This window comes from Eleutherodactylus coqui, chromosome 7, assembly GCF_035609145.1.
Source record: "Eleutherodactylus coqui strain aEleCoq1 chromosome 7, aEleCoq1.hap1, whole genome shotgun sequence".
NCBI classification, from domain to species: Eukaryota; Metazoa; Chordata; class Amphibia; order Anura; family Eleutherodactylidae; genus Eleutherodactylus; species Eleutherodactylus coqui.
The window spans coordinates 77,188,499-77,212,796 of NC_089843.1; the positions used below are offsets into that span (position 1 = coordinate 77,188,499).

Below are 24,298 nucleotides of genomic sequence, written 5' to 3' on the forward strand. Positions count from 1 at the left end.
AATTTCAATAAAAACCTCTTATCTAATAATCTTGTGCTTATATCCCACCTTGGTTCTGTAGACCTGTCTCTCCCCGGGGTCTGCTGTTCTAGGAAACAGTGTAATTTATAATTACACTTCAAAAACCTACATATATTTCTTATCACGTCCATTATCTGCTTCATTTAACCCTCTCTTTCCCTTTGGAGCCAATTAGAATGGCAATTTAAAGCCTTAGCAACTTAATTTTAAATCGGATCGGATCCTAAAAATGTTAAAATTGATAGTAGAAAGAAATTTTAAAATGAGGGAGAAATGTATGCGGAAATACAAGTTTCTAATCTATAATTTAAAAAGTCCGTGCCAGCTGCATGCTCCACGCATTTCAATATGGGGCAGAGATGAAGAAGATTTGACTCTTTTAATTCCTCCATGCTAATATCTGCTCAGAAGCAAATATGCATAAATAAGATAACTTGAATATCTAACCCAAATAGGCAATGACATGTTGTTTGTGTGTCTTTAGAGGAAGCTTGCTACTGTAGTTAAGAAAGTCATGTGATTACAGCAGCCTCTGCATTGAGTCAAGCGGTCTGTAAGCATGTTCTAGCTGGGATGAGGAGAGGACAGTAAAGTGACAAAAGTAATGTCAAGTAATGGGCTTGTGAAAACATTAACCAGGGACAGGGCTGCAGCTTTAAGGCTGGTGTCCCATAGGCGTAAGCGCATTTATGCATGCATTTGAACTCCGTGTTTGCGCAACGAGTGCTGCGCATTTGTGCGTGCCTGTACATGTTTTACTGTACATTTTCGTGCACACGAATCTTGTGCATTTGCACATGCAAAAAGAAACACTCAAGCATGGCATGGTCTAATTCATTGAAATGGGCAATTAGCGCAATTAGTTCAAATGTGCAGGAAAATAGGACATGCTGCATATGTTTTTGTGCACAAAATGTGAGCAAACCCCTTGGACCCACTGAAATCAATATGCAGTAAATAGAACCCATTAATTTCATTGTTTTTTTTTTACATAAGCGTATTTTGTGCAAGCGTTTCGTTCACACAAAGAAGACACAGCATGCTCTATTTTCCTGCGGATTTGCGCAGCAAAGGAGAACATATTGAACTAATTACACTATTTGCCCATTTCAATGAATAGAAACAGGGTTGCGTGTTTTTTCCGCGCATGCACGAAGTACAGTAAAACACGCACATGCGCACGCAAATACACAACGCCAATTACACATGGAAATGCACTTACACTCATGTGACACAGGTCTTACTGTATCATTTACATGGTAAACAAAGATATCAACTTCTATTTAGAGAATTAGGATGGCCAGGCTTGCAACAGAAATCACCGAGATACTTCATATGAGGACCTTAAAGCACTTCAAAGGCTTTATTTTTCAATGTGCTGTGCTTTATGAAATAGTCATATGATGTGCTTGAACTTTATATCATATGTAATAGTGCAGTACACAAGATGGCCTTTAGGGGGTTTGTCTGTGTGCTAATCAGCAGGGACAGCCTCCAGACACATTGAAAAGCCAGAGCTAGACAAGGCTCTAAGAGAGAGCTGGAGCTACTCCCCGAGAGGGTAGCTGGGAGGAAACTTAAAGCCTGACATCTGTGGTAGACCAGGCTATGGTACCGCCATGTACTGACAGGGAAGGACAGCCCCAGACTGAAATCCAGTAGGGTACGTTTATGGACATTATTGTGACGTGTAGTGGTGGTAGGCCACTGCGTTAATAGTGAGCGAGAAAACTAATGTTAAGTTAGCAACTTGACGGGCAAGCTTTTGTTGTTATTATAGCACTAAGTGTATGTGCTGAACACTAAGTATATGTAGTGCCAGTGGCTGCTGTTTCCATTGGGTTTCTTTGTTATTGCTAAAAATTCAAAGAAAATAAAGTTATTCAGACATTTATATTGACTGAGTGAGCCGTTGTGTCTTCACCGACCGTCACCCCCCATGTAGACATTGCCACACATATTGCAACTTTTGCTATAATTTGGTCCCTGAAAGCAGATTAAAAGGTTCAGGAGTAGAGATGAGCGAGTATACTTGCTAAGGCACATTACTCGAGCGAGTAGTGCCGTAGCTGAGTATCTTCCCACTCGTCGCTAAAGATTCGGGGGCCGGCGCCTGTGACAGGTGAGTTGCGGCGGGGAGCAGAAGGGGCGGGGGGGAGAGAGGGAGAGAGAGATCTCCCCTCCGTTCCTCCCCGCTCTCCCCCACCGCTCTCCCCCACCGCTCCCCGCCCGCCGCCGGCAGCTGAATCTTTAGAGATATAGAATTAAAAAATAACTTTATTAAAGACTTGTTAAAAATTATGGGCAAACTTAAAGGACAGTCACAACGAACATAGAGTGACAGGACCAAGAAAAACACAGAAAGGGTAAAAAGAGTATCCTTTCATCTGGATTGTTGAGTACATCCACCCTAAATACTAACTGAATCTCATGTGGATAAGATAGCATTGAAATTAATACGAATCAACCACTGTGTGAGGATACTATCTCACCCACAGTGAAATTGTTGTATATAGAAGAGGCGGACAGGGATCGTTGATATGTCTGGGGAATACACCAGGATATACAATTCTATCCCCCTCCTCGCACCCTCGTCTCTTTTTACCCTTTCTGTGTTTTTCTTGGTCCTGTCACTCTATGTTCGTTGTGACTGTCCTTTTTGTTTGCCCATAATTTTTAACAAGTTTCTAATACAGTTATTTTTTAATTCTATATCTGTGAAGGGCCACTAGTTTAGATTATATAGAATACTCATACCACTGTGATCCGAATCTTTACAGACGAGCTGGGAGATACTCGGCTAAGGCACTACTCGCTCGAGTAATGTGCCTTAGTGAGTATACTCGCTCATCTCTATTCAGGAGGAATATAGGGCAATGCTACTGAGAATCAAGAATAAATGCTTGAAAAAAGGTCAGGCAAGGACGATAAAATACAACTTCCTTATTTAATGAGCCTTCAAAAACCTGTGCATGGCTATGGATAAAGTTCAAAAGTCCATTTGCCATGAGGAAGAACCCAAAACACATAGGATAAGACTTCTGAACTCCATCCTATATTTGTCTTAAAATCCAACTTCTTTATTTAATAAAAATGTAATCTTCCTTGCTGGAGCTTTTTTCAAGCATTTTCTCCTGTCTACGGCGCCTGAGCCGGTGCAGCCCAAGTACAGACTATTTATGGCGTTGGACATTCATTTTGGAAATGCATTGATGAGATGAGCAATATCATTTCTTTTCTTCAGTCTGGCTATTGAGAATAAGTATAAAAGTACATAGGGTTCTGCTCATCCATGAATATAGTACCTCTAGCGATGAGCCAACGTGCTCGTTTAGGACAATTACTCGATCAAGCATCACTTTTTTCGAGTAACTGCCTACTCGGGCGAAAAGATTCGGGGGGCGCCGGGGGGCGGGGTGGAGCAGGGGGGAACAGGGGGGAGCTCCCTCTCTCTTTCTTCTCCACTCCCCACCGCAACCCCCTGGTCCCCCCCAGCGCCCCCCGAATCTTTTCGCCCGATTAGGCAGTTACTCAAAAAAAACGATGCTCAATCGAGAAATTGCTCTAAACGAGAACGTTCACTCATCTCTAAATACCTCGGATACACTGTGTCTATGCCCATGGCCAATACACAATGGGGCAGACTTTACTATTGAAAATTTGCCAGTTTTCTGACACCAATTGCACCAGAAAACTGAGGCTAAGTTCACACATAGCGGAATTGGTGCGAACAATCTGCACCAAAATCCGCTACATGTGAATATACGCTTACATGGTTTGAGCCTCATTTATCATGCAATTTTAGACACTTTGGACACTTTTTATGAAGTGGCATGAGAAGGGAGTGTGACCTAAATGTGCTAAATATGCACCAAAATTTTGGTGCAATGTTTGGTGTAAACTACACCAACTAATACGTTGTATAAAGATAGACTAGCCATAACAAGGATACGCCAGATTATCCTTTAGAATTACAAACGCTGATAAACTGGGACGTTTTAAAATTGTCTAATCTAATTTTGCATTGTCTAATTATTACACAGTATCAGTAATTCTGCCTCATTCTACAATATGAATCAATAAAGTATGTTTTCCAATGTAAATGAATATATATAAGCTTCTCTGCAGATAGAAAATGTACATTTTTATAACGCTGTAGGGAACAGTAATGCTAATACTTAGTCCAGAGGGGGGAATTCCTAGCTGACCCCCAGCAGTTTTAATCACCCCCCGCAATGACAGACATATGGTTTGACTCTATCTGGACTTTTACATATGGAAATTCTAGTCTGGCGTACAAGAAATGCAAATACTGTACATTTTACATATACTTGGATGATAACTCATGGTACATATATGTAGCAGACGCTCTGATCATCAATTCTATAAAAATATAGGAAGCTATAACTCAAAATGTAAGAATTGATCAGATATAGGGTGATATTTGACCTCCCCCTTAGATATCAGGGAGAAGGATGTGGAAATGACGGTGGAAGATATGATGATTATTATTAAACAGAGGAAAAAGAATGTACATTAAAGCGACACTCTGATTTTGGGACAAAATTCTGGACTGGAGAGGGAGGGGAAATATTACCTGCAGTAGTTCTCTCACCCTCTAATCTGTCTATTCCAGGTCTTGTTTTTGACCCTCCAAGATGGTCAACGCAATCTTTAGACTGCCTAATCCCCACAGTGCATTGACAGTGTTAAGGTGCATTTATCGCAAAATTTGTCAGAAACTGACAGTTTTGAGAGATCATTTTGCATAGGTACTAATGGGCTAAATCAACCCATTAGTACTTCATTGCATGTATTTAGAGAACAGCGGGTGGTCTGTTTTCTAAACACATCGCTGTTGTTCTCCAGCCGGACAGTGGCTGTTAAAGAATGTTATCAGCTGCTATTAGTGCTGCTCGCGGAGAACACAGCGTGCGGACCGTCTTATCGTCCTGAGAGACAAGGATTTCATGCGGACCGTAAGTCAGTAAGTGCACGATGGGCACACATTTACACGCAACGATTATCACTCAAAAGATAGCATTTTAGGGCGAATTTTAAGTGATAATGGTTGTATGTAAAAGGGCCTTTAGGCTACCAATGCGCTATACCTGCTTTCTGATTGGGCATAGCTGCTCACGGGATCAGCACTGGCCAATCAGAGAGCAGTGCACCATGTGCATATGGTAGTTAGAAAATTGCTGTGGCTATCTTGAACAGCTAAAAACTGGGACTAGAACTTGTAGATCGGAGGGAGAGTAGAGAAGAAAAACAAGAGATTAAGTTAGGAAGGACAACCAGTAGAGGCAAAATGAAGAAAGATATCCTATTGGCTTGCTCTGTATGTGTTACTAAGTTTCACTACAAGATCAATAAGTTTCTTTGCTACATTAGTCTTAGGATCCTGCTGAGTGGCTAAAATGGGTAAACCCATCGTACATGTGAAAAACCGTAGAATAGGCAGTCTGGCGAATAGTCCAGGCATTAGAAGGTTTTTAAGCTTTAGGAGTTAGGATGTAATTATGACTAATTGCCCTATTACAGTGGTATCTCGCCACGATGTAATGAGCACCGATCGGCAAGCATGTCAATTGCTCCTTATTTGATTTTCTTTTACACAGTCTGAGAATGGGTTTATGGGGACAAATTATTGCTACAACAACCATTTATCCCATGGGACAGCAGTACATCTCCCTGTTCACATGGGAACATTTACCACCAATTATTGAGCTTTTTTTATACTTTATTTTCAATTTTGCAAGAACTACAAACAATGTACCAAACCAGCATATAGGTCAAAACAAGACCTGAAAAGAAAGGCAAGACCTATGCGAAATGAAGAATATGTGAGTACATATGGTCCATAAACATAGTCCAGTGATAAAGTTCAATTAACTGAACAAGTCCCAACATTGGTGTCAAAAATGTAGCCACTGCTCAAAACGAGACAAGAGAACCCCTTATATGGCAGCTCAGACCCTCGAGGTAACTAAACATAACTAATAAAACCAAGGGGAGTTAAAATTGCAATAGACAGAGAAAAGAAATATAAGTTAGAAGGTCAATAGAATAAGTAAAGAAGAGGAAAAAAAGGGGGAACAGAGGACTGAGGGAGTGATGGAGGTGAACACCAGGACCTTGACAGAGAGCATCTCATTCATTGCTTCTTACATTACAAAAACATCTCACCTACCATCAATTTTGCTGTTTCTGAGGATCGGTGAGCATTTTTATGCTCGTTGAAGTGAATGATCAGATGATGAACAAACGTTCGCTCATTGATCAGCTGATTGTTGATCCCTTTTAGAGATGAGTGAGTATACTCGCTAAAGGCAATGGCTCGAGCAACCATTGCCTTTAGCGAGTACCTGCCCGCTCGAGTCAGAAGGTTTGGGTGCCGGCAGCGAGCAGGGAGCTGCGGGGGAGAGCGGGGCGGAACGGAGGGGAGATCTCTCTCTCCCTCTCTCCCCCCCCCCCCCCCCCGCTGCCTCCTGCTGACTACCACTACTCACCGCTCCCCCACGCCGGCACCCGAACCTTCTGTCTCGAGCGGGGAGATACTCGCTAAAGGCAATGCTCGCTCGAGCAATTGCTTTAGCGAGTATACTCGCTCATCTCTAATCCCTTTACATGGCCTGATTTGTCATTAGGAGGAACGTTTGGGCCTAACAATTAACCTGTGTAAAAAGACCTTAAGAACAGATGACTGAACATCTCGGAGCCTCAGGTGTGCATATATTTTAAGTACCTGACCCTTAGAGCATTGAACACTTTTCTAACCAGTTATTATGGGAGGCTGGAAATGTGGCTATCACTAATGGGTATGACAGGCTGGCCCTGCTCATGGTGCCATATGGCAAGTACTGCTATGCAGGCGGTGTAGCTGGTTCAACCATATGGTCCATTGATATGGAGGGGACTATTGCCAGTACTGTTAAGAAAACACTGAAATAAGTGTGTCTTTTCTACAGCATACTTATCAGGGTAATGGCTCGGGATTGTGCCTATTTATTTCTGAATATTGGAGGGTATTATGATAATATGATTGGCAAATCATGAGAAAAAGCAGAGAAGCAGACTGTCATATTAAAAGGAATGTGAAAATCTCTTTGTACTAGATATTTATTATTTTTTATCAGTGTAAAGCCTTGGGCATGCATTATGTTTCCGTTCATCGCTTATCCCTCTGTGAAGCAAGAGCACCCTTTCTCATCTATTTCAATTTACATTCTGTGATAGATGATAATGCATCAAGGCTTAGCTTCTCTTCCCTGATAGACAAGCAATATTATACACCTGAATTGGGTCTCTATCATCTCTTCCCACAGCTGGGCCACCAATTAGGCAGGAAAGGCTGATACACCAAATACAAGCTTAATATGGAGCAGATGCCCAGCAGTGATTATATCTTTCCCTTACATTAACATAGTAACATAATAACATAGTATGTAAGGCCTGAAAAAAGATATATGTCCATCCAGTGCAGCCACCCCCCCCCCCCATGTTGATCCAGAGGAAGACAAAAAAAACCAATGAGCTTACTATTGGATTAAAATGGGTTCTCAATATTAGACTCGCAATAACAAGTCATGTCTTATTGATAAACATAAGTTGGAGTAATGATTTATGTCTAGTTGGCTAAATAACATTGTTTCTGCTCGAGTAAAATTCACACAAGGTTACTATCAGTACATTCAAGATCCGGTGGTATATGATGCTTTACAGAACATCATTTCTGTGGTTTTCTGTGACTTAAGTATTCATGACCTATCCTTAGGATAAGTCAGCTATTGCTATAGCCGGTGCTTAGACTCAGACCTCTTTAGTATATACCTGGCACAGCACTGTTCATTTTGTATCGCTCCTCTCTGGTACTGCAGTGCAATCCCATTCACCTGCATAGGACTCAGCTGCAGGAAGGCTATGTTACCAATGATTGTGACTTCATAGGTTGGGAAAGATACTGCAGTGCTATGGCCTCTTCAAACAAATGATTGGTTAGGATGCCATGAGTCAGACCCCCACCAATCTGATATTCATGACCTTCCCTAAAGATAGCTCACCAATATTTAACCCCTTTAATACACCCTTGCCAGATCTGGTTTAAGCCTGCCAAGTGATAGATCAGAGGTGATTTTCTTAAAGAAATGTTTTTTTGGGTGATGTTTTTCTTTATATGTAAATATTCTAGACATGCCACAAGATAACAGTGGTTAGAATCAGTGGCAAATCATCTGGAAACAAGACTCCTTGATGTTTTTAAGAAGAGAAAGATGGCGTGACCTTCTGAATTTTTTTTGCTAATGTTGCTGTGATTATGGATGATGGAACTCTAAGTAGGTTCACACAGCCCATAGGCAAAAGCATATGTGCCATAGAGGTAGCCCATGTGGGTGCTAAAGGGTCCTTGGAAAATGAAAGAACTTCCCTAGTTGAACCCATTCCCTTTTGAACTACATTGTTGGTGTTCGCAAACAAGGGGTGAAGAATTAGTCGATGTGTCATGAAAAGGAAGGAGGCCATGAAAACCAGCCTCTGTTGCCCTTGGTGGCGAAGCGGGATACAGCAACCAGAAGATCATATCTCTGATCGAAAAGTATTTGCAGGACAAATTTTTTTCTTATCAATGTCCAACAATTACACAATAATTAGGTTGTATGGACTCAACTAGAGATGAGCGAGTATACTGGAGCGAGTAGTGCCTTAGTCGAGTATCTGCCCGCTCGTCTCTAAAGATTCGGCTGCCGGCGCGGGTGACAGGTGAGTTGCGGGAGTGAGCAGGGGTAGTGGGGGGGGGGGGAGGGAGAGAGGGATCTCCCCTCCGTTCCTCCCCGCTCTCCTCCGCCGCTCCCCGCCCCGCCACCGGCCCCCGAATCTTTAGAGACGAGCGGGAGGATACTCGGCAAAGGCACTACTCGCTCGAGTAGTTAGCCTTATCGAGTATACTCGCTCATCTCTAGACTCAACCTTATATCATGTACCTGCTAGCTCATAACTTTTTTTCACATTTCCCTCCTGTCTTTGCAGGACTTTGTAATGGGACTTTCTACATTGCTGAGAGGGACAATCCAAGAAAAACTGAACTGGGCATTTAATTTATATGATATTAATAAAGATGGATATATCACTAAAGAGGTAAATACCAAATGTAAAAGTCAGCATATATTTGTTTTCTCTTCAATTACCATTTTAATAAACTCAACAATTTTTGATGAAATATGAAAAACTAAAGAAAAACCTTTTGGACTGCACAAAATGAAAAACGTTAAAAAAAATTAGCAATGATTTTAAATAGAAGACAGGCCATAGTCTTATGTAGAGGAAGATTAACTCTGAATGGAGATACGGGCAGGCATGGAGGCTATGGTATCCTGTTGTACCGCCTCTAGCTTGGATGCGAAATGTGATACGAGTGGGAATGAAGGCTCCAGTACCCTTTTGTACCGCCTCTAGCTTGGATACAAGATGTGATACAGGCGGGCATGCAGGCTCTAGTACCCTGTTGTACTGCCTCTAGCTTGGATGCGAGATGTGATACGGGCAGGCATGGAGGCTCTAGTACCCTCTTGTACCGCCTCTAGCTTGGATACAAAATGTGATATGGGCAGGCATGGAGGCTCTAGTACCCTGTTGTACCGCCTCTAGGTTGGATACAAGATGTGATACAGATGAACATGGGGGCTCTAGGACCCTGTTGTACCGCCTCTAGTTTGGATACAAGATGTGATATGGGTGGGCATGGAGGCTCTAGTACCTTGTTGTACTGCATCTAGCTTGGATACAAGATGTGATACAGGTGGGCATGGAGGCTCTAGTACCTTGTTAGGCTGCTTCTAGTTTGGGTGCCACCTGTCTCTGGGTGGTGCATAATGGAACAGTTAGAGTTGCTCATGCTTGTCAGATAATCAGGCAATCCTCTCTATTGGAGGTTTGTCGAGGGTGTACTGAGCCTGGTCACCTTGCGTGTATGTCTTCACGCATCCACTGTTTCCAACCCCTCCCACCAGTCTGGTTAGAACGGCCCGGTGGTGGGCAATTCGTCAGTACAACTATCCAGTTTCTTGCAGTCCAATTATGCTTTCTCTCTCAAACTCTGTTAACTGGGAAAAATCTCCTTGATTGCATTATAGAGGTATGTCTAGTGGTCAACTGGCTTTACACACGTGGAAAAATAGGTCACTACACATAAGAAGCCTCTGAGAGCCTTTTTATAGGATAAGGGTGGAACCAGTTTAGGGCCAGAGGTAGCAATACCCTCAGGAGTGTAACTAAAAGGGATGCAGAGGATGTGACTGTATCTGGGCCCCAGAGCCTTAGGGGTCCATAAGGTCTCTCTTCTCTATATAGGGAGCCCAGTAGTATGAATAAAGCATTTTAGTTGGGTACCCTGTTCTAGATTTTGCTTTCGGGCCTACGAGCTTTGGGTTATGCCTCTGACTACCGTTCCTCTAATCACGCCACAACTCTACAAATTTCCATAGCTGCCTGAGATGTAACTGCATGCCAAGTTTTGCAGCAAAATGACAGCTCCTTCTAGGGGTGCGATTTTTGAGGACGAAGAGTGTAACAATACAAGTGAAAGACAGGGGAGGCAATGTATGTCTCCCCAGCATTTCTCTATGAATATGTTACGATTAATGCTAGGACTACACCACAACTTTAGTTATGCCACACTAGTTGCGTATCAGTTGAACAAATGGAACCAAGTGATGTAACTGTTGCGCAAAAGAAGTTGTGTAACATTTGCCTGCACTAACAGAGATAAATAGGGAAACATTGCACAGCTTTCCCATTGACTTATGTTAAAGGGGGTTTCTGAGATAAATTATTATTACTGCTAAGGGTCTGTGATTGGCTGCACCAGCCGGTGAAATCCAATCAACTGTACCTTGTAAACAGAGCACCAGCAGCGAGAATAGAGAGGCAGCAGTAGAGTTACCGGGACCTAGAACTAGTGAGTATAGACTTTACCATGGGCAGCTTAAAAAATAAGTAATGATCTGCTGATCATGTGTTACAGGAGATGCTTGACATCATGAAGGCAATATATGACATGATGGGTAAATGCACGTACCCTGTTCTTAGGGAAGATACACCAAAACAGCACGTGGAGAATTTCTTCCAGGTAAGATCAACATATAAATTTGAATTGTGCAGGAAATGTTTAGGGTGACAGTTGAGATATACAGCATATGCTTTGTGTGAGGAGGTATATAGTATGTGCATACATAAAATGACGCATTGGTATCGTTCACACATTGCAGCTTTGGTTCGGGTTTTTCATACGTTTCCTCGATATTTTATACAAAATCCACTCCTGATTTTTGCTCTCAACAATTTCTGCAAAAACTGCCCCAAAATGTTCTCAAGCATCAATATAAAGTAATATTTCAAACAAGTCGGTACTTCACATTGTAGCCCCAAAAGTATGATTAGCACCCGCATCGCACATCACATGGACACAAGTCTCTGCTGTCTGATTTATGCAGAGCAGCACATTGACATGCATTGGCATACCTTAATTCTTGTCCATGAAAAAAACTGGAATAGGACATGCTATGAGTTCTTTCATGCGGACCGTTGGTCTATTTGAAAATAAAGCCAATGTGCATAGCCTCATAGGCTATAATGCAGCCATGTGCTTTCCATGGATTAGCACGACAGCACACAGCCTAAAATACGTTAGTGTGGGGGGCCTTTATGTAAGATTTTGGATTTTTTTTATTTTCAACCCTTTCCATCCTTGTCCATAATAGCATGGCATGAGGAGAAGGCAGTTCCCACACCACCCAGTACTAAGATATTTATGATGCTGCATATTTTCTGCTGCAAACTTGCAAAGGAGGAACAGAAGTATTACAGATAAGTGCTATATAAAGCAAATAGAAGTGAGTGTGCCTGGCTGTCTTCTAAGTGTGGCTGAATTATAAGTGTGCTGTTTCTTAAGTGTGTGATTTAGCATTAGTGACTTTGGATTCGGGCACTTTGGAAGAGTCACTTCTATTTAATTATTTTTTCATATACTGCTTTCATCTAATCTATCTGTACGATCCCCATTAAGAATGTGCTCCATGATTGACAATGCCATCCAGTGTACATCTTGTGCCATGTATGCAGTCCTTTAATAGCCGTTCAAAGATGCATACTGCTGTATGTGATGTGAGTGGGTTGCACATTTGGAAGCCCAGATCCTGGATCTAAAGGTGCAGCCTGAGATCCATTGGCAAGCTGGAAAGGAGTTTGTTGCTCACTAAGCAGACACTCGCTGGGATAGTTATGGAGGTGGATGGTAGTTCAGGCGAGCAGGATGAGCAGGCAGCTAGCTGGGTAACAGAAGGAGGGGTAGAGGGAAGAGATCCAGGGAGGCTTGTCCTGAACTCGCACATCCCAATAAGTTTTCAGATAAGGGGGATGCCATTACAGAATTAGCACTGCTGCAGCACAACATGGCCTCTGAGCACCAGGGGGGTGTCTGCTCCAGTAAAAAGGGATATAGGCGCATAGGGCAGGCTAAACAGGTCCTGGTAGTAGGAGACTCAATTATTAAGGGGGCAGACAATGCAATCTGCCACAAAGACCGGGATCGTCAAATGGTGTGTTGTCTTCCTGGTGCTTGAGTTCAACATATCACGGATCAAGTTAACAGATTACTGGGAGGGGCTGATGAGGATCCAGCAGTCATGGTACATACTGGCAACAAGCTAGAGGTAGGTGGAAGGCCCTTAAAAACTATTTCAAGGAACTAGAATGTAGGCTTAGGGCAAGGACCTCTAAAGTGGTGTTTTCTGTAATACTACCACAAGAAAGGCAGTGGAAGATTTGGGAGGTAAACAGAGTTGGTGTAGGAAGTAACGGTTTAGGTTCTACCCTAGAGATAGGATGCTCTCCATGGGGAGGATGCATCTGTGCTGTGGAAGAAGATGGCTAGAAGGTTGGGGGAGTGTTTAAACTAGGAACTGGGTAAGGGCAACCAGTGAGATAGAGGAGAAGATAGTATAGACAGAGATCTCGGCCAAAATAATAAAAATAGGGGTGCAGCAGTGGGAAGGGTTAGTACAGTTAAAATGCGCAGAACAGTTAGTAAGTATAGACTTAAAATACAATGCAACCAAAACATTTTAAACTGTATGGTAACAAATGCTAGAAGTCTGATGAATACGGTTGATGAACTGGAAGTAATAATGTTTAAGGAAAACTACAACATAGTGGGAGTAACAGAGACCTAGTTAGATGAAAGCTGTGACTTGGCGGTGAATTTACAGGGTTACAGTCTGCTCATACGGGTAGGGGTTTGTCTTTATGTAAAATCCTGTTTAAAGCGCACACTATTGTAAGGTGTATGAGAGAGATGAACATGTGGAGTCTCTATGGGTAGAAATACATGGAGGTAAAAATAACAAAATCCTCATAGGGGTTCTCTATAAGCCACCAAATATAACAGAAGCTACTGAAAATCTATTACTGAAGCAAACTAATGAAGCAGCAAATTACAATACGGTAACTATTATGGGGGACTTTAACTATTCGGATATACACTGGGAAGCTGAAGTCTGTGGATCTCCTGAAGGTAACAAGTTTCTGTCAATAACTAAAGATAATTACCTTAGCCAACTTGTATAGTACACAAGGAATGGGATGGCCATTTTGGACCTAATAGTTACCAACAGACCTGACAAAATAACAGTGGTGCAGATTGGGAGGCACCTGGGAAATACTGACCACAATATAATACTGTTCTAATACTGGAGGACAATGTACAGCAACAAACAGACCTAGATAAGCTGGTGGCTTGGGCAGAAAAATGGCAAATGAAGTTCAATGTTGATAAATGTAAGGTTATGTACATGGGCAGGAGAAACGGATGTCACCAATATACACTAAATGGGGTACTGCTAGGGAAAAGGGAGATGGAAAAAGACCTGGGGGTACTAGTGGATTGTAAATTAAACTGTAGTAACCAATGCCAGTGAGCTTCTGCAAAAGCTAATAAAGTCTTGGGGTGCATTAACCCTTTCAAATCCAATTTGCATCCTGGTTTTCCTAGGGGGCTTACTCTTTTTCTGCTGTTATACAATGGCGCTAAATGCTGGCTAAAGCCAGTACTGCATGAGGTGACACGTTGGATAGGCTCCGACAGCAGAGAAGCTGGCAATATCCAGTAAAACAACCCCGACGGATGTTTTCCAACATCAGAGCTGTACAGCCTTAAATCATAATGTCTTCACAGGTCAGACAGTGGATTGGAAAGGGTTAAAAGTAGAGATGAGCGAACGTACTCGGTAAGGCTGATTTCGCAATCGAGCACCGTGATTTTCGAGTACTTCACTACTCAGGTGAAAAGTACTCGGGGGCGCTGTGGGGTGGGGCGTGGTGTGGTGGAGCAGGGGGTAGCAGTGCGGAACAGGGGGGAGCTCTCTCTCTCTCTCCCCCTCCCCCCCACTCCCCTCTGCAACCCCCCGCTCACCCACAGCGCCCCCGAGTACTTTTCACCCGAGTAGTGAAGTACTCGAAAATCGCGGTGCTCGATTGCGAAATCGGCCTTACCGAGTACGTTTGCTCATCTCTAGTTAAAAGAGGTATAGGGACGAAGGATAAGAACATTATTCTACCACTATATAAGGCACTTGTTAGGCACCACATGGAATACTGCGCACAGTTCTGGACACCGGTGCTCAGGAAAGATGTTACAGTGCTTGAGGGGGTTCAAAGAAGGGCAACCAAACTAATACATGGAATGACGGGACTGGAATACCCAGAGAGGCTATCAAAATTGGGACTATTTACCCTGGAAAAAAGACGGCTAAGGGGTGATCAAATATCTATGTATAAATACATGAGGGGACAATACAAGGATCTCTCCCATGATCTGTTTATACCCAGGACTGCGACGGTAACAAGAGGGCATCCTCTATGTCTAGAAGAAAGCAGGTTTCATCGCCAACACAGAAAAGAGTTCTTTACTGTAAGAGCAGTGAGACTGGAACTCTTTGCCTGAGCATGTGGTGATGGCAATATCCATAGAAGACTTTAAAAGGGGACTTGATGTCTTTCTAGAGGGGAAGGATATTACAGGATATAAATTTTAGGTGACCAGCAGGTTGTTGATCAGGGTATACAGACAGGTAGGAACTATTAGAGGTTGATCCAGGGATTAGTCTGACTGCCATTAGGGAGTCGGGAAGGAATTTTTCCCCCAAAAGGGCTAATTGGCTTCTGCCTCTTCGGGTTTTTTGCCTTCCTCTGGATCAACAAGGAGGTTAAACAGGCTGAACTAGATGGACATTGTCTTCATTCGGCCTTCCATACTATGTTAGTATGTTACTATGTAATACTGTAACGTTCTACTTGTCAAAATACTAAACTTTAGGAAGGCCAAGTTTGACCAGATTAGAAATGCCCTATTATAATAAATTTTCGCTTGTCTTCCAAAAGGGAGGTTTTCTGGGAGCTTTGAAAATACTATACTTTAGGAAGGAAGTTCAATCAGCTCAGATATGCCCTTAACCTTATTGACTGGAATAATGCCCTCAAAAATAAGACTACAGACAATAAATGGGTTATGCATATGGGCAGAGGAAATACATGTCACCATTACACACTAAATGGGAAACGGGAAACACTGACATGGGAAAGGACTTGGGGATTTTAGTTAACTTTAAGCTTAACTGCAGCAACTAGTGTCAGGCAGCTGCTGCCAAGGCAGATAGGATCATGGGGTGCATCAAAAGATATATAGGAGCACATGATGAGAACATTGTTCTTCCTCTTTACAAGTTACTGGTTAGACCACACATGGAATATTGTTTACAGTTTTGAGCACAGATATTTATGAAGGACATATCAGAGCTTGAGTGGTTTCAAAGACGGGCAACTAAAGTAATAAATGGAATGGGCGGACTACAATATTCAGAGTGATGATCAAAATAGGGGTTATTTAGTTTAGAAAAAAGACGGCTATGGGGCGACCTAATAACTATGTTTAGGTATATCAGGGGACAATACAGAGATCTCTCCCATGATCTATGTATACGAGGACTGTGACTGTAACAAGGGGGCGTTCTCTACATCTAGAGGAAAGAAGGTTTCACCACCAACACAGAAAGGGGTTTTTTACTGTAAGAGCAGTTAGACTGTGGAACTTTCTGCCTGAGGATGTGGTGATGGCAAAATCCATAGAGGAGTTTAAAAGGGGACTTGATGTCTTTCTGGAGCGGAAGGATATTGCAGGATATAAATCTTAGGTTAATTGTTAATCGGGCTATACAGGCAGGTAGGAACTATTAGGGGTTGATCCAGGGAACAGTCCGATTGACATTAGGGAGTCGGGAAGGAATTTTTCCCCCAAAAGGGCTAATTGGCTTCTGCTCTTGTTTTTTTTTTTGCCTTCCTCTGGATCAACAACACAGGAGGATAAACAGGCAGGACTAGATGGACATTGTCTTTATTCTGCCTAACATACTATGTTACTAACATATAAGGGGGTTCTTTACTGTAAGAGTAGTGAGACTATAGAACTCTTTGCCTGAGGATGTGGTGATGGTGAATTGTATAATAAAGTTTAAGAGGTGTCTGGACGCCTTTCTTGAGTGTTACAATATTATATGTTATAATCATTAATAACGGCAGAAGGGTCGGTCATCCAGGGATTATGCCAATTGTCAGATTTGAGTCAGGAAGGAATTTTATTTTCTTTAAATGAAGAAAATTGGCTTCAACCTCTTTTTATTCCCTTCCTCTGGATCAACATTGGGGGGTTAGTAGGGTGAACTGGATGGACATGTATCTTTTTTCAGCCTAACATATTATGTTACAGTACAAGCAAAGTGGATCATATCTAAGGAAATCATCTAATTGTTGCGTAAACAATCTATGGCGTAAATTTAACTGTGATGCAAATCTTAAATTGGTAGCATGTGAATTCGTGCTAAAGATTTTCAACATAGATTTCATCACTTCAAATTTAAATATTTAGTCACGTAACAAGTAACAAAGAAATTGAAAATATTTTTAGAATGAAAACCTAATTTCTTCAATTTTCTGATTTCATACATCTAGACTATTTATTTTTCAGAAAATGGACATAAATAAAGATGGCGTTGTGACTATAGAGGAATTCATAGAAAGCTGCCAAAAAGTAAGTATCATGCAATCAAATTACCAAATGTGGCATCTGTTCAAGAAGCACCCCAGGGTGGTGGCCATTTTATACGTTTACTTTGTGATTTTTCTGTCTTTTTATTTATGTATTTAACTTACCGTGTTTATGAGAAAATAAGACAGTGTCTTATATTAATTTTTGTTCAAAAAGGCTTAACTTTTTTACATGTATAGCTGCCTGGACACTATTTAAATTGCCTTTTTAATTAACTGTTAGCAGGGCTTAGTTTTGGAATAGGGCTTATATTTCAAGCATCCTCAAAAATTCTGGAAAATCATGCTATGTCTTATTTTTAGGGTATGTCTTATTTTCAGGGAAACGGTAGCAGGGGAAAAAACTGTTGGATCCCTTTGCAGTTAAGGAGTGAAGCATATGGATGTAGCAAAGTTTAACTTCACTGGTAACTTTTTGCTACCAGTTATGTTAAGTCATAAAGCCACTCAAAAGCTTTGCTCTTATTCAAATGCAAAAGCCATTGAAAAGCTATTGAAATGGAAAAACTGTCAAAGAACATTTTCTTAACGCATTATAATTCAAGTTAAACTTTGATACATCTATAGCATATCTTATTCGGAGATGAATTAACACCTTAATGACCAGAGTGTTGTGCTCTTAATGAACAGACACTTTTTAGTGATTTTTCACAATTTTTTTTCCTGTTCTTTTTTTGTTTCATTAGGGGTAATGTGTGCCAGAAGTTAGTGTTATTTTTTTTTTTATTTATGGTTCGTTATTTTTAAAATTAGTATAGAATTGCTCAAATTAAGCATAGGAATGGGTTACCCATTTTGTTTCAGTTGTTCTGACATATAACTTGTATAGTCTCAGAAAATCGGGCAACTATGGCGACAGTTTAGTTTGGTGTGGGCCTTTTTTTATTATATTTCTATTCTATATTTGTTTTACTTATTTCTGTGTGTATATTTTTTTAACATCTATATCCCCAGTGGCTTCATATTAGATCTCTGGGGGACATCCACAATGTCATTTTCTTTTTTTGTTAAATTTCCCAGTTTTCCTCTGTATCTAAGGTGTCCACAGTAGTAGCATCCCTAGGAGACCCAATTACAGGGGAAAACTAAGCTAAATCTGCTAAGACTCCACAGCTCTGCCATGCTGGGAGTCACTGCTGATCACTATGTAGCACTCCTTGAATGCTAGGTAGGCTGGAAAAGAGAAGGAAAAGTGGTTATAAATTGTATCTGTCTTCTCCTCGGAGTCCTCAGCTGTCTCTGACAGACGAGCACCCAAACTGTTTCTGCTAGATTGTAGGAGCTTTAAACCTGCACTAAAATGACGCTACTTGAAAGCCCAGGTAGGACGCTTGGTCATAACTGGGATAGCTGTCAGCCAAATGGATGTGGCCCCTCAGTACTAAATTGCTCCTCTGTTTTCTTTGTCTTTCAGGATGAAAACATCATGTGCTCTATGCAGCTGTTCGAGAATTTGATTTAGCTCACGTTTGCGGACTACGAAGAACGGACGTTTTATCTATTTTTGACAATAATTTGGAGCTGCAGTTTCCATCTTACCATGAATAGACTGTTCAGCTTTATACTAAGTCATATATTATGCAAAGTAGCTTTTCTATGATGCCTTCCAAAAATCAGGTCTCATGACGTATAGTGTTTCGGGTTTGTTCCCATGCTTCATACGTTTCACTGTCGATAAGATTGTTTTACATTCCACGCCACTTAATTTATAGCTTTTTAACATTATTAAATCATGCATAGACCATGATGTATTGTTTAATATCTGTTACTTATGAACACTCCATTCAGACAGGTTATGGGCTGGACCAATAATGATGCCAATGTACATTGGCTCGGCCAACAAGATGGCGAGATCTGAAAAATAACAGCTGTATTTTTGTTTATCATCGCACTATTTATTTCATATGAATTGTAGATTCTATTTATTTGGTTATGAACTGAAAATATAAGTCTGTATCTGTAAATCTTGATTATATGCCTTCTGCCTGGAAGAAATGCCTACAAACTGTTGATAACTGTAAGTTTTAGCAAGTTTTGCCATACTTTTTGGTATTCTCATGATGAATATTGGTTTTCGGAGAAAAAGGATGATTGTTTTTTTTTTGGCCGGAATACCATGATCAACCATGAAGCTTCAGTAAAATAAGATTTATAGAAGAAAAAGGTTGTTGATCTCAATACTTGACTATTTGAAGGTGATCAAATCCATTATAAATGGCAGATATCTACAAAATGCCACTGTTATATTGCACCAACTATATGTCCCTTCAAATGATGATTTGCGGATCCACAACCTGCGCTGCTTTGAGCTTCAAGACAATTTAGGGAGCAATAGAGCTCTGTAGTGGGCCAAGTAGAGGAGGAATGTTCTTGATTCATTCCAAATTAAATGGGTTTTCAGGCAGTAAACTATTGATAGTGTATCCTCAGGATATCTTGTCAATAGTTGATTGACGGGGGTCTGCCACACTGGTGCTCGTGTGAAAGCTGCTCTCAATTCAGTCCATATCAGGCACAGAGCCATGCATTATATAGTGACTGGGTCTGGTATTGCATCACATTAACTTGAATGGGACTGAGCTGCTTTCAGGCCATGTGACCAATAAACATGACATCACAGGCATCAGAAGAGGTCACAGTGTTCGACGATTAGCTGATTTAAGAGTTCACAGCACTTGGTTGGGGATCCCAAGCAGTGGAGTCCTCTGATCAACTATTGATGACCTGTCTTAAGGATAGATCATCAGTAGTTCAGTTCCACAAAACCCCTTTAAGACAGCAAATCTCTATGAACTAAACTCCAGATCCTCAACCTGTACATGATCATAATGTTCTGAGTACTTTAATGTCATTTGTTTGGTCCATCATTTCTCAGTGTTCCTAAGTCAAGCCCTCCCTACTTAGACTATACCAAAGGTGTCCATACACCTTCAATAGTTGTTGGTGAACACTCATTTAGCTGGCAGCTTATTTCTCCAAACTCTCCCATTCATATGAATGCTCTGTTCAGCCAAGTGTTCACATTTTTTTCATGGGTAGAGGGGAGTGGGCTACTGTCTTACATACGGTGGTTTATTTCCAGGGAGAATAAAAAGATTGGGAGTTGAAACTCAACACATCTGATACTTCTTTCCTCTAATATCTTCTGTAAGGGAAAAGTCGAGAGCCCCCCCCCATGCCTGTAAGAGAGTCTATCAGTCCCACTGTTTGGTCAGGTTTGGATGACTTTTTACTTTGGTGTGTATGGAGGCCATTAGTTTCTCTGAAATTCAAAGATGATGGTACTTCAATATTTCCCTGGTTCTTTTTACTTGTGGGCAACATTTCCCTATGAAGGTTGTGGACCCCATCTCATTGTTTGACTGGCCATATTTAGAGCGAAATTAGAAACCACGGCATCTACTACATAATGGAGTCACCTTGAAGTAATTCATATAGATCTGTCCTTAATGGATACCCTTCACTGGACCTATATACATGATACTTGGACCCTAATTTCCTTAGCTCACAACATAGAAAACATCTCAAATCATATTGGTTACTATGGGAAAACCAACTTTTTCTCTAGTTTTAGTATACAGAGTATTAGGAAATTTGTTTAAAGGGGTTGTCCCGCGAAACAAAGTGGGTCTATACACTTCTGTATGGCCATATTAATGCACTTTGTAATGTACATTGTGCATTAATTATGAGCCATACAGAAGTTATCAGAAATTTTTCACTTACCTGTTCCGTTGCTAGCGTCCTCGTTTCCATGGAGCCGTCTAATTTTCAGCATCTAATCACCAAATTAGACGCGCTTGCGCAGTCCGGGTCTTCTTCTTTTCTCAATGGGGCTCCGTGTAGCTCCGCCCCGTCACGTGCCGATTCCAGCCAATCAGGAGGCTGGAATCGGCAATGGACCGCACAGAAGCCCTGCGGTCCACCGAGGGAGAAGATCCCAGCGGCCATCTTCAGCAGGTAAGTAAGAAGTCACCGGAGCGCGGGGATTCAGGTAAGCGCTGTCCGGTGCTCTTGTTTTACCCCTGCATCGGGGTTGTCTCGCGCCGAACGGGGGGGCTGTTGAAAAAAAAAAAAAACATTTCGGCGCGGGACAACCCCTTTAACTTAACAAAACGACCCTGGATACAAATTTATGTTAGCATCATATAGTCTAAACCACTTTACATGTTTCTATGCTAGTTGGTTCTAAGGACTTTTATGAGAGTCTTATTGCAGAATACACATAGTTATGTCGATCAGTGATATGTTCTATGTCTCGCCTCTTCATTTAACATTTGGGCGTAATAGCCAACTAACATATCATAATTAGGAAATGCAATTAGCAGACATTTCATACTGACTCATTAGGGAACATTCATGTCTATGAAGTACAGACTGACATAATGTAACAAATTCAACATATCAATGGATCTGCACATAACTGACTAAAAGGCTTTTCATGCTCCCATTGAAGGATTGCGGGATGATATCACCTTTTATGAGTTTCAACTTAGTGCATTAAAATATGGAATAAACATACATTATAACAGGAGTATCACAATGAATCTGCATGAATTCATCGGTAAGGTGACGGCAGTTCTCAATGGTGTTGGACATTTACTTCATCTGAAGGTCATTTGGGATTGAAGACCCAATTTATTTGAAAAGTCCACTAAAGTTTGAGGAGTTGAATAGAAACAAGGAATGATCACCAACAAGATGAATGCTTACAATCACAGACATCACAATGGTATTGAGAAGCTACTGTAGAAGACTAAAGTAGAAGACACTATTCATATATTCATATGCTTACTACAATTCATACCAACTTGATGGTTTAAAAGAGGGCTGACTATGTTAGACTCATGGATGTTCATAGGAAGCAATACACATCCCAAATTGATGTCAATGACATGACTACGTAATACACTGATGTAGCAAATCCCCTAGAAATAGTCACTTGTGGAGAATCTCTGCTCTTGCTAGCAACTTCCATGTTAGGGTTGAAGTCTGCCAGAGCGAAATCCATTTGTATAGAGTGGCTCTCCATTCTGGCTTATAGGAAGAGCTCCGAACATGTGACGCCTTGCAATGGCCTATATATATATGCCTGTGCCTCTTTAGGAAACAATCCCTTTCTATATGCCTTTTGCAGACTAGTAGAGGATATGGACTCTACTAGCCAGAGCAGACAGACACTAAGGGCTTCTTCAGGCGCCCGTATTTGTATGTGTTCTTGCGCGCATAAAATAAACGCATGCCCTGCGCAGAGAATAGAATCCATTCAGCTTCCCTTGGCAACTGCTGGAGAATTTTGACAGTATGACAAACATGATTGTTAAAATGGACTGTCAACATATCATCATGTCAACCACAAAAAGTCACAGATGAAAGCTAATGAATTAAGTGAATTGCAGATAACAAATTTGTGCAGAAACTAAGCAGTGTTACTGTAGTCTGTCTCACGAAGAGAGTGCAGCCAATAGAGTGTATCACTCCACCGTTTGTGGTTGAAGATTGGCCTTCTGTCCTCTTTTCGCCTCTCCTCCGGTCAACGGAGCTGGTGACGTGATCGGCACCATTGATTTTTGTCAGAGGTGGCCAATCCCCAACCACAAATGGTGCAATAATACACCCAATGTAACCGCTATCGGCAGCATTCTCTCTGTGAGCCCTTTAATACAGAATACGATTTTTAAGAGGATTGACACTGTCATGGCTATAGCATTCTTAGCGGGACAGCGTTATCCCCATAACTCCTGTCTCTGCTCTTATTAGCTCAGTGTACATTTCCTTTGAAATGTTAATGTTGACAGCAAGATGACAGTGGAGGAAAGGAAAACATTTATTAGTTCCTAAGGAATCTGAAGCATTAGCTCAGTGCAGCAAAACATGACAAAAAGCTCCTGAATGGTCTTATTAGAACCTCAGTGTATGCCAACTGCATACCAAGTTACTGTGGATGCTGCAGAATCCAAGAGCCACCGCTACGGAAGGAGGGCGATCACTAACAAGTGTATTCCAAAACAATAGGATATGTATACATGACGGATATATACAGAATACAAGAGCCGCTAGTATTGAAGAAGGGAGACCACTAAGAAAACAACTATATTTAAAGGATATGTTTATGCGGCGGACTTTTATAGAGCGTGAATCAGAAATCTCCTAAAGTATAAATAACATATATGATATATCAGATACTGTTAAAAGCATACATAACTTTTCAGATGACTTCAGAATAAGCTGCCATTTGTGTGTACAAGAGAAATAACACTATTTCTGGCCATTCTGTGACTTGTATCCTGTATTTATCACTATTTTCACTTTTGAAGATTCCATCTCTAATTCTCAGTTGTTCTTGAGCTGGTGGGTGTAGACTAGCTGCTATGATGTCTCCAGACATTAGCACATCCTTGTAATAAATACATCATCGAGGACATTATACAGCAGCACTGAGCAGTGTAGATGTGATTCCAGTAGCTGCAAGACAATGATTACTATTTAGGAGTAGCAACGGGAGAGAGAAATCTCTCTCCCCCCCCCTCCCCCCCATGGTGCTCGGACGAGTAAGCAGTTACTTGAAAAGACTGATGCTCTCTCGAGCATCAGCCTTAAACGAGCCTGCTCGCTCATCTCTACCTACCACATAAGACATACAAAGGGTGCCTGTCCACTGATACATGCAGCCTTACAAGCATTTTAATGATGCCACATAGGATTGCCTTGCACCTTAAAAATGAATCACACTGTGCGAATGTGTCAGTACCCCTGTGGTTTACTTTTGAGGTACAGGGCACACACCAGGCTGCATCATATGTAGTGTCATTAATAGACTGTACGTTTGCTGGTGTATTACATGAATCAATTAGACTGGCACCCTTTGTATGTCTTATCTATGTGCACATAGAATACTTAACAGCCCCCCATATGTGGTAGGTGTGTGAGTGGGTGTTCGTCAGTATACAGCACCTGTGCAATGCTCCTCCATATGACAATCTGCCCATCTGCATGCTGAGGTATGAGGTGTCTATACCTGACCTTGTATTTTGTATCAGTATATCAGTAAGTATGGCCGCATGAGCCATTGTCTTTACAGCTCTTCCTTAAAGGGAATAGATCACCAAATTTTGTTTATTAACTA

The 24,298-nt window shown here is 41.4% G+C and overlaps 1 protein-coding gene across 2 annotated transcripts in view; it reads left to right on the plus strand.

The window, feature by feature from the left end:
* KCNIP4 (potassium voltage-gated channel interacting protein 4) overlaps window positions 1–19,246 on the plus strand; it is a 606,250-nt gene extending 587,004 nt beyond the window's left edge. For both annotated transcript variants that reach the window (XM_066574633.1, XM_066574632.1), the window contains exons 5-8: window positions 9,049–9,156; window positions 11,042–11,146; window positions 17,093–17,155; window positions 18,587–19,246. In XM_066574633.1, the coding sequence (XP_066430730.1) occupies window positions 9,049–9,156; window positions 11,042–11,146; window positions 17,093–17,155; window positions 18,587–18,634 (324 nt within the window). In that variant the 3' untranslated portion in view covers window positions 18,635–19,246. The remainder of the gene's footprint in view (window positions 1–9,048; window positions 9,157–11,041; window positions 11,147–17,092; window positions 17,156–18,586) is intronic.
* The last annotated feature ends 5,052 nt before the right edge of the window (window positions 19,247–24,298 follow it).